The sequence below is a fragment of the Gymnogyps californianus genome, chromosome 3 (assembly GCF_018139145.2).
Source record: "Gymnogyps californianus isolate 813 chromosome 3, ASM1813914v2, whole genome shotgun sequence".
In the NCBI taxonomy this organism is placed as follows: domain Eukaryota; kingdom Metazoa; phylum Chordata; class Aves; order Accipitriformes; family Cathartidae; genus Gymnogyps; species Gymnogyps californianus.
This window is the reverse complement of record NC_059473.1, coordinates 124,591,812-124,606,330: the sequence shown is the minus strand read 5'-3', so window position 1 is coordinate 124,606,330 and position 14,519 is coordinate 124,591,812. Positions and strand designations below refer to the sequence as shown.

Here is a 14,519-nt window from a genome sequence, read left to right as displayed (position 1 = left end):
CATGTTTCTCAAGGCCCACCCAATCTTTGGATAACTCATTTTTTTCAAACAACGTTCAGCAAAAATCAGTCATACTTCTATTTATTTTTCTTCCCTAGCCTGATATATTTTTAAGCGCCTGGACCCACTCTTGACTCAGTGGTTGACTAACAAAAGAGCACCTAACATAAAAGAGTGATTTTTTTTTTTTTTTGGCTTTCTTTCCCATACATTTTTGTCCACATATGTAATAAGTGCTCCCACCTTAATTTCTTCCCATTTCCTCCAGACTGCAAGGCAGAGCAATTGGTGATGGAGCCGTAGGGGTGTCCCAGTGATGTGCATAGATAGAAAAACCTGACTGGAAACCTCGCACACCTGTAAACCTTGAACACACCAGACTGGTGCTTCCCCGACTGCTCTCCAGGCAGAGCTGGAGCCACTGAACACAGTGAGAGACCAGAGGCAGAAATCAATACAGACATAATTTTATAATTAAAAAATTGTGCATTTCGACAAACAGCTGGCAGTTACAACCATCCCCCATTCCACTTAATGCAGAAAATACATGTCTGGAACCCAGACGTCTGATATTTCTAATGCCACATATAATGACCTCCTAAGACTGTGCTTGTACTAACCTCCTGCATTTGGCTACCAGACAAGAGTCCAGAGGCAGGTCCACCCTGTAGTTGACTCTAGCTGATCCTAGAGAGAACCAGTCCCCCTCTTCCAAGGCATTGTTTTCACTGAAAAGTCATCATTGCTATCTTTTGATCGAAAATGCCTCTGCAAACCAACGTGTGGGACATGAATTGACTTTTTTTTATTAAAAAAGTAAACAAAGAAGAATTTTAATGAGGTTTTTTTTTTTCTTTTTGAAGATGTGCATGGGGAAATAAGGCTATTTCTCTACCGGTAAACTAAACGGCATCGTGGCTGGTTGTCTTGTCCAGAGGCCAACTGACAGTCTGGCCACAACCGAATTAAACCTTCACCACCTGGGCAGCACAAGATTCAGCACCCAGGCATGGCACTGATTAACTTACCGGTATAGATAGAGCTCCAGTGCCCAAAATACCTCCTTCCTTAGCAGAAAGAAATGATACTCAGTGAGCTTTGAAGTGGAGGGGGAGGCATCACCGAGGGGTTACATACTATGGGAGATAGAGGACTGAACTCAGCTCCACAGTCCCCTGCCAGTCCCCAGCCCCATGTGGCTATGAACCCCTTTGTGATGTTAATTTTTTCCTCCCACAGAGACATGTGGAGGCAGACGAATTATTTGTCTTCTCTGCCATCGACCTAAGCTCTCTGTGGAAACCCCAAGTCTTGAAGCCTCATTGCATCTTCCCAGGCACAGCAGAGTCTCATCGGATTCTGGTTCACGTCACGTTTGGGGACAAAGACACGGGTCCACCACTCAGCCTCCTGACAGAGGCATCCTGCGAGCTCACATGCACACACACAACAACTTATGCACACACACAGCTTACAGACACAGTCAGGTACAGGCACGTCAACACAGCCACACAGCTTTCAGCTCAGCGCTGGCTTGCATCTCCCACTCATCCCCAGGGCTTGGGCTGGTGCTGCGTGGACACAGTCACGTTCACTCAGCCGCAGAGCTCTCCGCTCGGGCACGTGGCGGAGAGCAGAGCTGGGCTGGGGCGATGGGTTGAGAGATTGTACCACTCTGACAGAGTCAGGAGTGGTGTTGGCACAGGAGGGAGAGCCTAGAGGCACCCACGCTCCCTCTAGACAGACTGCCTTGGGTGCCAGGTGTCCCAAGATGGCCATGGCTAGACCTCTTGAGTCCCTGCCCTTGCTGGGCTACACCACGGGTGTCTCTGCCCTCCGTGCCACGTACAGGCAGGTGTGCAGCTGTGTGCACTGAAAGGCAAGAAAATACAGCATCCATCTTACATACTGCCAAGCAGGGAAAGAATCCCATGTGTTTGCTGCAGGTCCAAAGCTCATCGCAGCAATGTTTCTCCCTTTAATTTTATAGTCACACTTTATGTTCATTACACAAAAGTCCCTTTTCTTCTCTTGAAGTTCTTTTCTCTGATGGATGTGTGTTGCTACAGAGGATCCAGGATTTGCTGGTGCTGCTGTTGGGGGAATGTCAGCCTGGAGTGATTTCTCTGGTATGAGATGTCTTGGGTGTAAGTTACCTCCTTTGCCTTACTGCTTGCGGCCGTAACCACAGGGTGTCCTGTGGCCACTACTGACAACAAGATCAGAAACACGTATTGCTCTGGGTATAACTTCTAGGGCACACAGGCAACTTCTGGCTGGCTGGAGTCTCTATATAAATGTGTCCATGATCTGTCCATAATCTATACCACAGGCAAAATTAAGCTAGAGTATACTGGACTCAACAGAGCAAGTCGACAAACACATCTTCTCACCACTTCTTGGGGCTGCATACCATTTAACCCATGGTCCCTCACCTGCTGAGAGGGTTCCTTTCCACTGGAAATCAGCTTCCCACCTGAAACAGCCCCACGGACCCTGTGCTTGGGCCAGCAGAGGCTGAGGATTGATGCCCAAGGAGACATCCATTGCGGGGAGTGACTTATTTTCTGAAGAGACGGTTCTAGCCTGGGAGGAGGTAAAGGGGAAGGGAAAAGGGATTTTGCTTTGCTTTGTGGCTGATCTTTGAACCCCTCCTTTGATTTTTGAGTACAACCAACCACACTGGAGCTGCGTCCTCTTAGTTACTGTGGGGGGAAGAGAAGGAGAAGGGACTTTGCAAAGGAGCAGGCTAAGTGCACATGTTGGGTTCAGATGCTCTCCACGCTTCCTCCATGCAGGTCCTGTCTTCTCGATGAGCATCTCTGGGCCGTCTCAGTGCCCAGCTCTGCTTGCTCTACCCTGCCACCGAGACCAGCTGTTGCTCCTGTTCCCTCTGCTCCTCTTTGGCTTCTTATCACCCAGCCGTCAGGTGGAGAGAGCTCTGGCGCTGCCCAGTCCTCTCTCTCTTTCTCCCCCATCCTTCCCTCTTCTTCCCCCCTTCAACACAGCGAGAACCGGCGGGAGTTGATGTTCATCTTGGTGACCCCAATGAGCTTGAGTGGCGTGGAGAGGCTGAAGGAGCTCACGAGGGGGAAGTCGCAGAAGAGGTCGGAGAGCTCATCCCTCTCCTCCAGCTCGTACGTAGCGTCGTTGAGCATGCGCTGGTGCAGGTGGCAGGTCTGCTCGATCTTCAGCTTGTTGATGTCGCTGCGAAGGCGCATGAGCTGCCTCGCCAGCTGCTGGTCCTGCAGGCGCATTTCTGCCTGAAACACAAGACGGAGGGTGGGGAGGGAAGAAGGTGTTGGCAAGGGCACAGCAAATCTGCTCATCATGCTGCTCCCTGCTAGAAGCTGCACCAAATCACTGGAAATGTAATTCATCTAGAGATGCTACGCCATCGCAAAGAACTGGGAGGGAGACAGGGATCTTCCAAGCCAGCAATGCAGCCCAGTCAAATACCAGCTCAGGATAGTGAATTTTTAGAGTTCAGGAAGTCTGTGCCTGCTCAGGTTTTCAGGAGCACCAGGAAACTGGAATTAAAGGCAGCCATGTCAAGGCTATTGGCTTGGGTATCTGTCAGGGCAGGCTTCAGAGCCTCCATCTCAACCTTAAGCAGAGCCCAAATTAATTTTGCTCATAAGGGAGCAGCCACAGTGAGAAGGAACAATTAGAGGTGGAAAGGACCAATTAAAAGAACCCCAGAGAACTAATCTCCAAATACTTGGCCCGGGTTTCCAGCCTGCATAAATCAGAGCTGGTTCACGACAGCCGGGAATGCGCCCCTCCACATCCCCCGTGGCTTATCTTGCTGATTTGAAGTGGGTCTCAGGATGGGACCTCCACGGTTTCCCACAGCAGAGAGAACAACTATCCCACAGGCTAACGAGCTAAGTGTTTTGGAGGTTTTTTCCCTCCCCTGGCACCTAACTTTGGAAGGTGAAAGATTCAGAAGTGATGAAAGAAAAGAGGTTTTTGGTTTTTTTAATTCCAACTTATAATTAAGCAGAAAATTTATTGCCACAGGATATTGGGAGTGATGAAGGAAGGAGGTGAACACTTGGTGCAAGAATCAGCCTTTGTCTGGGGAACAGAAGCAGGCAGAGCTAGAACAGCAGATGCCGAGAAGACAATCCCACTTCTCACCCCACATCCCTCTTCACAGAAAACCAACAAACCGCAAAAGCTGCAGAGAAAAGAAGGTGGTGGGAGAGAAGCCGAACAGCTCTTAGCAAACCTTGTGGCTTAAATCTCTCTGTAACTGCTGGAAACAAGGAGGGAGCAAAACTGGAAAACAGTCCTACATGTGCCCCAATGCAATGTCCTGCCTCTTTCCCTGGTGTTGCCTCCATCACAGGACACGAACTGGTGATGGAAGGAGCCCCTTGGCACCAAGGCTCCTGATTTTGTTTTGTTTGGGTTTTTTTTCCTTCCAGTGGCTTTCCGGGTAAGTCCTGTCCTCACTGACTTCTCAGTGCATGAGATGATGCCCTGAGTTCATCTCCAGCTGCACCATGCAGCTGCCCTGATCCCAAATGTATCCTTTACCTTCCTCCTTTGACTTGCATCACTGGTTTCTTTGCTCCCTGTGATTTGAACAAGAAGCTCAGGAACAGACCCAGGCTACATCTATAGCAATACATTAAATAAATATTGCATTGCAACAAAGTCTTCCTCTCCGCTCAGTTGTGAGCAAGGTGCTGGCATCCATTGAGCTGAGGCCAGCTCTCACAGTCCCAAGCAATTCCTCACAGGCACTCTTCAGGAGTTAACACAGAAGGATTCATCCTCAGCAGGCATTTGGGATACAGCCCCCTTGTCTGGATTTTAACAGCATGGACGTGGTCAGACCGTACCAGTTTGCCTCCAGGCCTGAAAATGAGCTGTTTAGTTTACAAGCTACAGATGTAGCTCTAGGGGTAGGGGGTAAATTTATTCCTGGTCTGGTGGCTTGTACATGAAGCTGCAGAAGGGAAGGGAGGAGGGAAAATTCCCCTCGAGAGGCTCCACGGGTGGCCCTGGTATTTCTACATGAGACCTTTCCGATGCCTGATGCATGGGCTGCTACAACAAGGATGTGAACCAGAGCAGCCTCAGGGTTGCTCTAGCTTGTGGCATAATCCCTCCTCCTCCAGGCAATGCCTCCAAAGATGTTGGGATTGCCCCTGGCAGCATTGCCAGTCTCACAGCAAGGCGAAGCACCCACCTTAGGAGGTTGAAGGGCTTGGAGGGAAGCCTGGCTCTGCTCCAGCTGTTTTCTGCAGCTGTCGGGAAGCCCTTTGCAATGCTGTGCTCAGAGCCTAAGCTGAGAGCTGACATGAGTATAATGAAAGTTAATCCAAACCAAGCAAGGCTTTTGTCACTCCTGCACCATGGAGGCACCCTGGAGGACCTTGCCTGGTGCTCTCAGCCAGCAACTGGACTCCAGCTCGGTTGCCTGGAAGAGGATTAAGTCACCTTTGTACAAATCTCAGAGTGAATCTCTCTCTCTCTCTCATGAAATCTCTCTCGAATTGTTGGCAGGGTTGTGGCCATTTACCTTCTTCAAAAAAACCCTCTTTCCTTGCAGACCTCGTAGCCTGTGCCCCCAGCAGAGTAATGCCACTTGGCAGGTTTTCCTTCTCCCACGTGAGTTGCAAGGAAAAAAAAGTCATGTTGTCGATATTTTTCCCTGTTTCACAATGAATGCTGCAACTTGACATCTTATCAGGAAGGCGATCGTGGGCGTTATTGAACTGACCCTTGGTCATTCTTTCTTGTCAGTTTATCAAGCTACATCAGAAACGTCAACAAATGCTTTCATTAAATGCTTTGAGGAATGTGGGATAAAAAAAAAACCACAACACCAAAAAGGTTTTAAAAATTAATTATGAGGCCATTGTGGAGAGGGATGTAAGTTGGAGGTTGCTATTCTTCCCTTGCAAGCCAGCTTTCCACTTTTTGACTAGTTCTTGCTTTCCCTGTCTTTTGAGGAAGCTGTCTTGATCTCGTGCAAGCTAGAAGACAAAGCCCTCGAAGGCATGTCCTTCAGGTGCTCAATCTCCAGTCACTCTTCCTTACTCCCATCGGACCTGCTGACCCTGGTGCTTGCCAAACCAGCCTCTTCCGCAGCCACGTGGCCTGTAGGGTGGAGGCAAGGTGGCATGGGGCAAAGCCACCACCCATCTACATTGATCACCCAGGCTGTGACACTGTCTTAGACACAGCCCTGCCTGGCTGTGCTCTGGGGCTGAACAGGGAAGCAAGGGTGACCTGTCAGATGTGCACCATCAGCCAAGGCTTTCCCAGGGAGATAAAGCTCTCTTCTGCCCCCCAGGAAAGAAAGGTAAATGGGTGAGGAACAAAGCCTGGCAACAGTTGACTAAAGGATGACGTGCGCAATGAGGAGATGGCACAGGAGATGGGGGCTGTCACCGCTTGCGCCTCTTGGGAGGCCCCCTCAGCTTCTTGAGGGCTCAGGAGTGCCTTGCACGGTGATAGGTCCCATGGAGGCAGGTCCATGGGATGATGGCTGGGTGGGGAGCAGAGCACTAAAGGCCCCACCATGGGCAGGAAGGGTGGGCTGCTCTGCAGGGCATGGCCTCTCTTGCTCCTCCTGCTTATCGTCAAGGCTTGGCTTGAGGTGCAAACACCCTGTCCTCCCTCCAAGGACTTGGCCCGTCAAACCATACTTTGTTCAAAACCACTCAGAATATTAGCAGAATTTGGGTCTGAACCCAGAAATCCTCATTCTCCTCTTTCCCAGAGGTTCCTTGCGAGTACTAGAAACAGTCAATCTGTCCTATGCTGAAGACCAAACCATCTCTAGAAATGATTAATGATCTCTTTTTAAAAGGAGCACTGCTGGGTCAGCAAAGCTCCACAAAGCTTCCTGGAAAGAAATAATGGGATTACAGGGGGCCACATCATGGGAAGCCACAGGTTTTCGGTTTACACAGTTCACCCAGAGGGCCAGTCACCACAGTGTAACTCGATGCACCAGTTCACCTGTGTGGGACGACAGCATGATCCCACACACTCTGTGCAATGTCCTGGAGAAACCCACAGGGAGCACCCAGCGGAAGCCGTGCATTTTGCTTCCTTCGAGTCTCATGTGCCAAATGCAGGAACAGCCCTAGGTATGTCTTGCTCACACAACCCCCTTTTTAACGCACTCTGCCTCTTTCTGCACACCCAGCTCCAGCAGGCACAGAGCTGCCTTTCATCTGCATGGTTGGGGCACGCTGTTAGGATGGATAAGCTGCTGGTTTGAACTTCCCCTGGTGGGAAGGGGAACCAAACCCAGGTCCTTCCCGGCAGAGGAGCTACTGCAGCTCCTAGGCCGAATCACAAAGCTGGACCACAGAGGCCCAAAGTCTTATGAACCCAGGAAGGATTTTCTGTTTGGACTGAGCCCCAGAGTCTCCCAGGGATGTTTAATGAGGGAGGGAGAGAAAGTTTTGGATGCATCCTTGCCTGCTGTCCAGTCTAGGTGGCTTAGCCCTAATAGGAAGAAGTAGCCCAGGGTGTAGCCTAGACTTGTCTTCAAGTTTGCCTTAACCATATGGTCACAGAGAGGAAGACCAATAGTGTTCCCATTGCCAGTGGTCCATCTCCCTGCGTTGCTATGGGGGGGCTGTATCAGCAGAGAGCGCCTCATGGCATGGAGGTGTGGAGCTCCTTGGGACCTCTTCCCAAACGGGAAGTGTCCCATGGACAGAGTCCCAGTCTGTGGTCCATGAAGCCCAGGGTGATGGTCTGTGGAGAAGCAGCTGCTCCCATGGGGCTAGTCCTTTTTATTTCCAAAAGTTCAAAAGAAACTTAAATCTAAACTGATGCTTTCCTACCTGAGTGTGGCCACTTGGATTCAAGCATGAAGAATCACAGGCCAGTTATTAGACCCTTGGCAAACACTTCAAAGAAGTCAGTTAAGTCTGTGTTTTGGTTTGAGGCGTCATCTTCAAAGGTGCTCAGATGCCACCCTACGTGGCTAATTTTAGATGCCCATGCCCTTGTGGTGCAACCCACAGCCCCAAATGAGGTATCTCATCTCCTTCTGCAGTGCTTGGGAGTTACACACCAAAGTCCAGGATACCTTTGCCGGCTGACACATGCAAAGCCTGACATGGGTCCCCAATCTCACCCTTCTTCAGTGTTGAGCTTAGTCGGTGTTGACTCCCTCAGAATTAATCTTCATATTTCCTTTCCTGAGGGAGACAGTTATGTCTGGTTTTTGTTAAATTAAGGGGTGCTAAAATGCATTCAGGATGGGGAATGGTGCACCTAGGAAAAAGCCCACTGCCAGAAGAAAAACCTGGCAGCTTAGCATCTGAGTGAGGCGAACAGAGGGACATCTCAGTGGGCTTACACGTGGGCTTACACAGGAGAAGAGCACATAATTTCTCAGAGCTGCAGTTACATCTCTGCTACGCGCATAAATCCACAACCACCCCATGAAACTCCCTGTCTCCCCAAAACAGGGTGGCTGCACCCAAACTGGCCCTTGGGGATGGTCCTGTTCTGTGATAACTCCTAAACCGTGCCCTGGTTCCAGCAATTTAACAGTAGAGTTGACCCGGCTCTGGTGCCTGTGCCCGTGTCCTTCCACTGCTTTAAATACAAATACAGACAAATCCTTCCTGGACCTGCTAAGCAGCAGAGGACTCCCAACGCAGGCCAGTCGCCATCACCATGTCCGTGCTCTAGATTCCTTCTCCTCCTCCCCACCTCCCAACAACCACAGAGCAATCTGCAACGAGGCTCATGTCAACACTGTTTTGGTGCCACATCATTGTTTAAGTTCACTTAAGTACTTGTTCAGCCAGTATCAGTATCCCAAATGGAGATAATAGCAGCTAATATTTAATAATAAATGTCTGACCAACAGGACATAGGTGTTCTACAATTTCCCAGGAGAGAGCATCAGACATTTGTGTCCCTTTTCAAGAGTCTTTTCTGCATTCTGGCTCACACGCCTCAGATTTCAGTGCCAAACACTGGTGAATTTGAGACGGAAAATGTATTTTCCTACTGGGACAAAGTCAGAACTGTTCTAAGACGTCCTAGTTCATAGCTTTGTTCTTTAACCACATTTAAGAGGAAGAGGACTTTGAGGGCTTAATTTTAGAACTTGTACAACCTGACAAATTTCAAAAACAAAGAGGAAAGTACAGTCTGACCACTCTGATCCTTGGGTCTGTCACCATACCCTGGCTGGTGATGGCTTTACTTTCAGCGTTGATGAAGAGCAGCCACACTTGACAGAGCAAAGGCAAACACGAGGGCAAAGAAGAGGCAGGAGGAGTTGGGGAGGGAAGTGCTCCAGCTCTGGGGCAGTTCAGCACATGCTGAGTGCTGCAATTTGCTCGTACACCTACCCAGAGCCTCTAAGCGCAAAAACAAGAACAGGAGTTTGCATGTCTGAATAAATCAGCTTCTCGGGGCCAGATTCTCAGCGGGTCCCAGCTGACACGGCTGGCTGGAGCTCAGTGGGCATATGTCAGTCCTATAAACCAGGGCCAGGACTTGATGTGCAGAATCAGGTGCTGGGACAGGTCATGTGGGGTGAAAGACCGAGAACAGCAGATGCACAGTAAGACCTTGGGTTTGTCCTTCACTTCTGAACATGAGGAGCCTGAACCTGGCTGAAACTGAACCAGAGCAAACTCTGGAAACACGGAGGCAAATTCTTTGCGGTGTTGGATGACCCCTTTTGTGTGAACTGGGAGTAATGCTTCAGATTTTACAGATAACTTTAATTTTAAAGCTAGGAACTCCTGGACTATCACTTGACTAAGCAACTAACCCATGCCATGGCCCATTCTGTAGCACCATGGCCAAGGGGAAGTTTGGGCATACACATACTACTAAATTCACTTTTCTGCCTCTACTCGTTTTGGCTGGGATAGAGTTAATTCCAAAATTGGGTGGTCCCATACAAATTGCCTGTTGGGAACAGTCCCCAGCATGTGCAGACTCCTGAAGCTCTAACTGTTTGGCAGGGTGCTCTCTGGTACAAGCCAAGACCATGCTGGGGCCATGCTAGTGAAATAACCCAGCCTAAACATGCTGGTAGCTGTGATGAGGGTTGCACAGTGTGGGTGATGGAGCTGCACGCCCTGCATCATTGCATTTCATTCAGTAAGGACACGGGCTGGTGTACTTCTTTCCTGGATAGAAATCTCCGCATTCACCAGCTTTTGCCCTTTCATTGGGTAGATGAATCCTACATACCCTAACTTGACTTCTCATGAAGGACTGTGTAGTGGGGGAGAATTCACCCTGCAGCAGAGGACAGTGTGGTGGGGGCAAATTTCACTCCAGTTACGACTACTGGATCATTTTTGGACGATCTTCAGAAAGCTGCCTGGGATACTCAACACTTGCTTGGGGCAAGGCTGGGCTGAGTGGTGCTCTTAGGTCTATGGTCTGCTATGTTAAATCAGACCAGAAGGATTGATTGCCCGCTTAGGGTGACCTTACCCAAGGTGTGGGGTGCTGGTGTCCTGCCTGGCTGCCCCAAGCAGGGTGCTGTCTGAGGGATGCTGCCCTTTCTGGCCTTGGCTCCTGCCTTAAATAATTATATAAACTTAGACATAACCATATCCTACCATGAAGCCTTCCTGATTGCTTTACTCTCACAACATGGGGATAAACAAGGAAAAAACATGGCTGTGTTGGAATGTGTGGAAGCTTGGTCATTTATTTGAAAAGAAACTGGGTTTTACCCTTGAAATGTGATGTGAAATGCGTCTTTTTGTTCCAGCACCCTGTGATGCGATGGCCTCGCTGTGTTCTCACTGTTTGCTGGCAGCTCTTACCCAACAAAAGTGCCTCCAACATAGCTATTCAGCTGTGTGGTCAGTCAAATACATGCTCTCTCTTTTGGGGAAATTGTTCTAAATTACATGAGTCACGTCCAGATCCAGCAAAGACTGGTATAATTAAGAGGCAGGAAAATGGAAAGTGAGGAACAATTAGGGTTTGCTTTGCCCTTTTTCTTCTTTAATTTAAACTTTTAGTTTTTGTCAGACGGTGGTTTATACACCACACCCCAGTCTAAAGGGTCAAATTGGGCTCTGAGACAATTTATACTTCCATCATGGGCAGAAACTGAAAGAACAAACCAAATCTTTTAAAATCCGGGGCTCTGAGAAGGAAAATCTGCTTCTTACTGTCTTTGGGCATCTTGAGATTTGGGGGTTACATCAAGTGTGCTGTGAATTTAAGATTGCATCACAGATGCGAGCACAGACCCAGATTCAGGTCTCAGATCTGGAGCTGAGATTCTCCAGAGCTCTGAGTGATCTTAGGAGATCAGCTCAAAACTTTTCCTAATAGTCCTGGATTCCTGAAAGCACTGCACAAGCCTTCTGAAAGCCATGGTCCTGAGAAACAGCTCAACCACCAAAACTGTGACATCCAGAACCACCTCTGTAAATAACTTCTCTAGAGATCAATCTAGCTGGGCGAATACAGCAAGAGCAACAAAAAGTTGACAAATAAATAGTATCTGAAGCAAAAGTTGCAGAGAATTTTTAAAAACTATTATTCATTGTTGTGCACGAGAAGTTTTCCTCAAAGACTTTTAGTGCTTATCAAAAGCAAAGCATCTGCACAGGAACATTTTCGCAAGTGCATCTGAACCGCAAGGGATGTCCCCTGCGACCCTGTTGCAAATATTGCTGCTGTCAATACAGTTGCAAATGCTGGTGGGACTCACAGTCAAAATTCCGATTAGGCAACAGAAACAAAGCCACGTGACATGAGTTGTTTCCAGTCATGTGGGCCAAATAATAAAGATTTTTCATTCCAGTGAGAAGGGAAGGATCACTGGGAAGCATGGTCTTGGTATCTGCTTGCTCCTACACTTGTGAAGAGCAACCAGGGCCCATTCTCCAGCCCTGAAAACAGCTGCCCTGATGTTTCATGTCCATCCTATTGACCTCCTGTGACCTCCAGAAAAGATGTGCTTCATCCACGCTTCCTCCTGGGAATTATCCCCAGGCTGAGCTGACTCCTGAGCTGGCTTGGGAGCTGCTTGGGTCAGCACTAGTTGGCCCAGGCCAAATTTGTGCCAAAGACCATGATAGCAACACAACATATGAAAGATGATCTTCCAGCACCTGGCTCTGTGTATTTTCCTAGCATAGGTGTGGCATTTTTGCCTTGTCTTCCTGTCTGTGCAACTACCAGTTCATAACTACCAGAAATAAACTTATGTGTAAGATAGGGCCCAAGGTTGGGATGGGAGGATGACAGAAATGTGGGCTGGCTTCTAATGAAGCAGGAGCCAACAGATGATGAACCTGTAAGAGCTGGATGAGGAGGGGTCTGAGATAAGGTTCTGACGTCATGCATGCGACAGAAAAAGGAACATTATTCATTAGATATTACATGGTCAGAACAAGGCGTTTCTACAACATTTTGAAACAAAAGGTCGCACTTGGTCTCACCGTGCAGAAATGGCTTGGGGGAAGCAGGTTACCACAGGACCTTACAGAGAGTTACAAGTTAAGGAAAAAAAAAAAAAGAAAAAGTGGGAATTAGGCAAATGCTTGGAGGTTAGATCCACTAATGACTGTTAAACACGGTGGTCAGCATACGATCTCCCGCTGAGGGAGTTCCTAAACCACCAACAGCCACAAGCTGCAAGGGCAGATCCAGGGGATGGATCTAGTCATGCTTCCTTCCTACAGCCCTGATGAAGCATCCCTTCCCGATTCCACTCAGAGACGGGCTATTGCACTAGCAGTGCCCGCGTATTCATCACGTATTCATCCCTGCCGTATTCATCTGAGCGTTGAGATATAATTAGAGAAGCAGGGGAGGGGGCAAACTCCTAAAAAGTCCTAACCAGTGCAAGCTACCATATTTCCCCAGCCTGCTGGATGCCAGCCAGGATGCTGAGATGGACCCAGCTCCCTCTCCGAGGTTATGGGTGCTCTAACATTTGCCTTTTCCCTTCCCTGGGCTGCTTCTGCTCCCACCAGCCACAGAAAACGCAATGATTGATTGTTACCTTTTCACCTGCAGCTGAAGGCAGGTAGGAACAAGGAGTCACTTGTTTCCTCATTCTTTTTTTTTTTTTCCCCTCTTGAAAAAAGTGTGCCACCTAACAGGGACAGGAAACCACTTACCAGTTCCTTCCTGAGCCACGTCAAAGCTTCGTCGATGCTCTCAAAGCCACCTATTCTCCCTGAGGTAAGAGTCACCTTGTCCTGGGCAGGGCTCCCATTGAGATGCAGCTGCACCTTCCTCAAGGGGACAGTCTCCCCCATGACATTTTTGGCCTCGGTCGCCTCCTCCTCTCCTGCCGGCTGGGGGCTCTTCCATGCCTGCTCCTCCACCTTCGCCTTCCACTCCAAGTAGGACGGGCGCCTGGTCTCCAGTCTCAGCTTCTCTGTCAATGCCTTGAGGCTCCTTAGGTGGTCATCAGGAGGAGCAGCACCTCCAGAATCAGTATCTGCACTGTCCAGAGCCTCTTCTATTTGGATTTTGGGTAGAGACATCCTCTCTGGGAGTCAAACAGCATAGGGGTGTGCTGCAAAGGGCCAGGGATGGAGGTGGGAAACCCTCAGGGCTGGACCAGCTCCTGTGGCGTGACAAACGCAGCCCCTCGGAGGACAGCCGTGGTGGTGGCAGCTCCTGCTCAAGCACTGTGCCGGCCCTGGATGAACACCTAGAAGAAAAGCAGAGGATTGGTTTCCAGTTTGAGAAGGAAAAGGGAGAGAGAAGGGAGAGACGGCTCTTACTGCAGCAGAGGGAGCGAAGGCTTTGGGAGAGGCACAGTGCCAAGGTGCTCCTGGGGAGTGTTACCTCACCTCAGCTATCTGCTTTTGGGGCAGGAACAGACAGGCTCTGGCTTTTTGGGAAGCTCTGGTTACCTACATCTCCAGTCTTAACTCAAGGGGCCATGAAAGGGTTTCCAAGGAGGCCAGGACATGTTCATAGACCCCTCTGGAGCTGTATCACACAACCTGACATCCTCTGGAGACAGCAATGGCTGTCGCTGGGGGTCGGGGTGTCTATGTGCGCCATTTTGCTGATTTCCTGGCTGGCAAACCTGCATCTTTCCACGTGGGCAAAACGGGACCAGGTGAAGTAAGACAACCCAAACTTCTCCCAAGAGTCTGAGCTAAAAGGAGAGCTGGGAAAAGTGGCTTTCCCCCCTGCCCCCCCCAGTTTTACAGATTTGTGTTTAGGTCTAAGTTTGCTAAAGGTGCCAATATGCAGCCGTAAGATTCAGCTCCCTCCTGTCCAGCAGGCTCAGGGCAGGAGCATGGTCCCCAGCCAAGTGTGGGAGTAACTGGGGTGCTGGCATGGTTTGGGTTCAGATGCCTGTGCTCAGGGAGACTTGGACTTTTGGTTTCCATCACTGGCCACGTCCAGTCTGCCCACTGGGAATGGTCCCCTTGAAAACACCCTGGCAGAGGACTAGCACAGAGAAGCCAGGAGCTTCCTCCCAGCTTCTCCTCCTGCCACCACATGTGGACTCAGAGAAGCTGTGCCCAAAGCTGGGATACCAAACCGTGGGACCTGGA

General features: G+C 49.5%; 1 protein-coding gene across 1 annotated transcript; it reads right to left on the bottom strand.

Moving 5' to 3' along the window:
• Positions 1 to 2,999: 2,999 nt before the first annotated feature.
• Positions 3,000 to 13,487, bottom strand: FAM167A (family with sequence similarity 167 member A). The gene is made up of 2 exons (XM_050895000.1): positions 13,116 to 13,487; positions 3,000 to 3,263 (listed from the first exon to the last, which is right to left on the bottom strand). The coding sequence occupies exons 1-2, from the start codon at positions 13,485 to 13,487 to the stop codon at positions 3,000 to 3,002; spliced, it is 636 nt and encodes a 211-aa protein (XP_050750957.1).
• Positions 13,488 to 14,519: the final 1,032 nt, after the last annotated feature.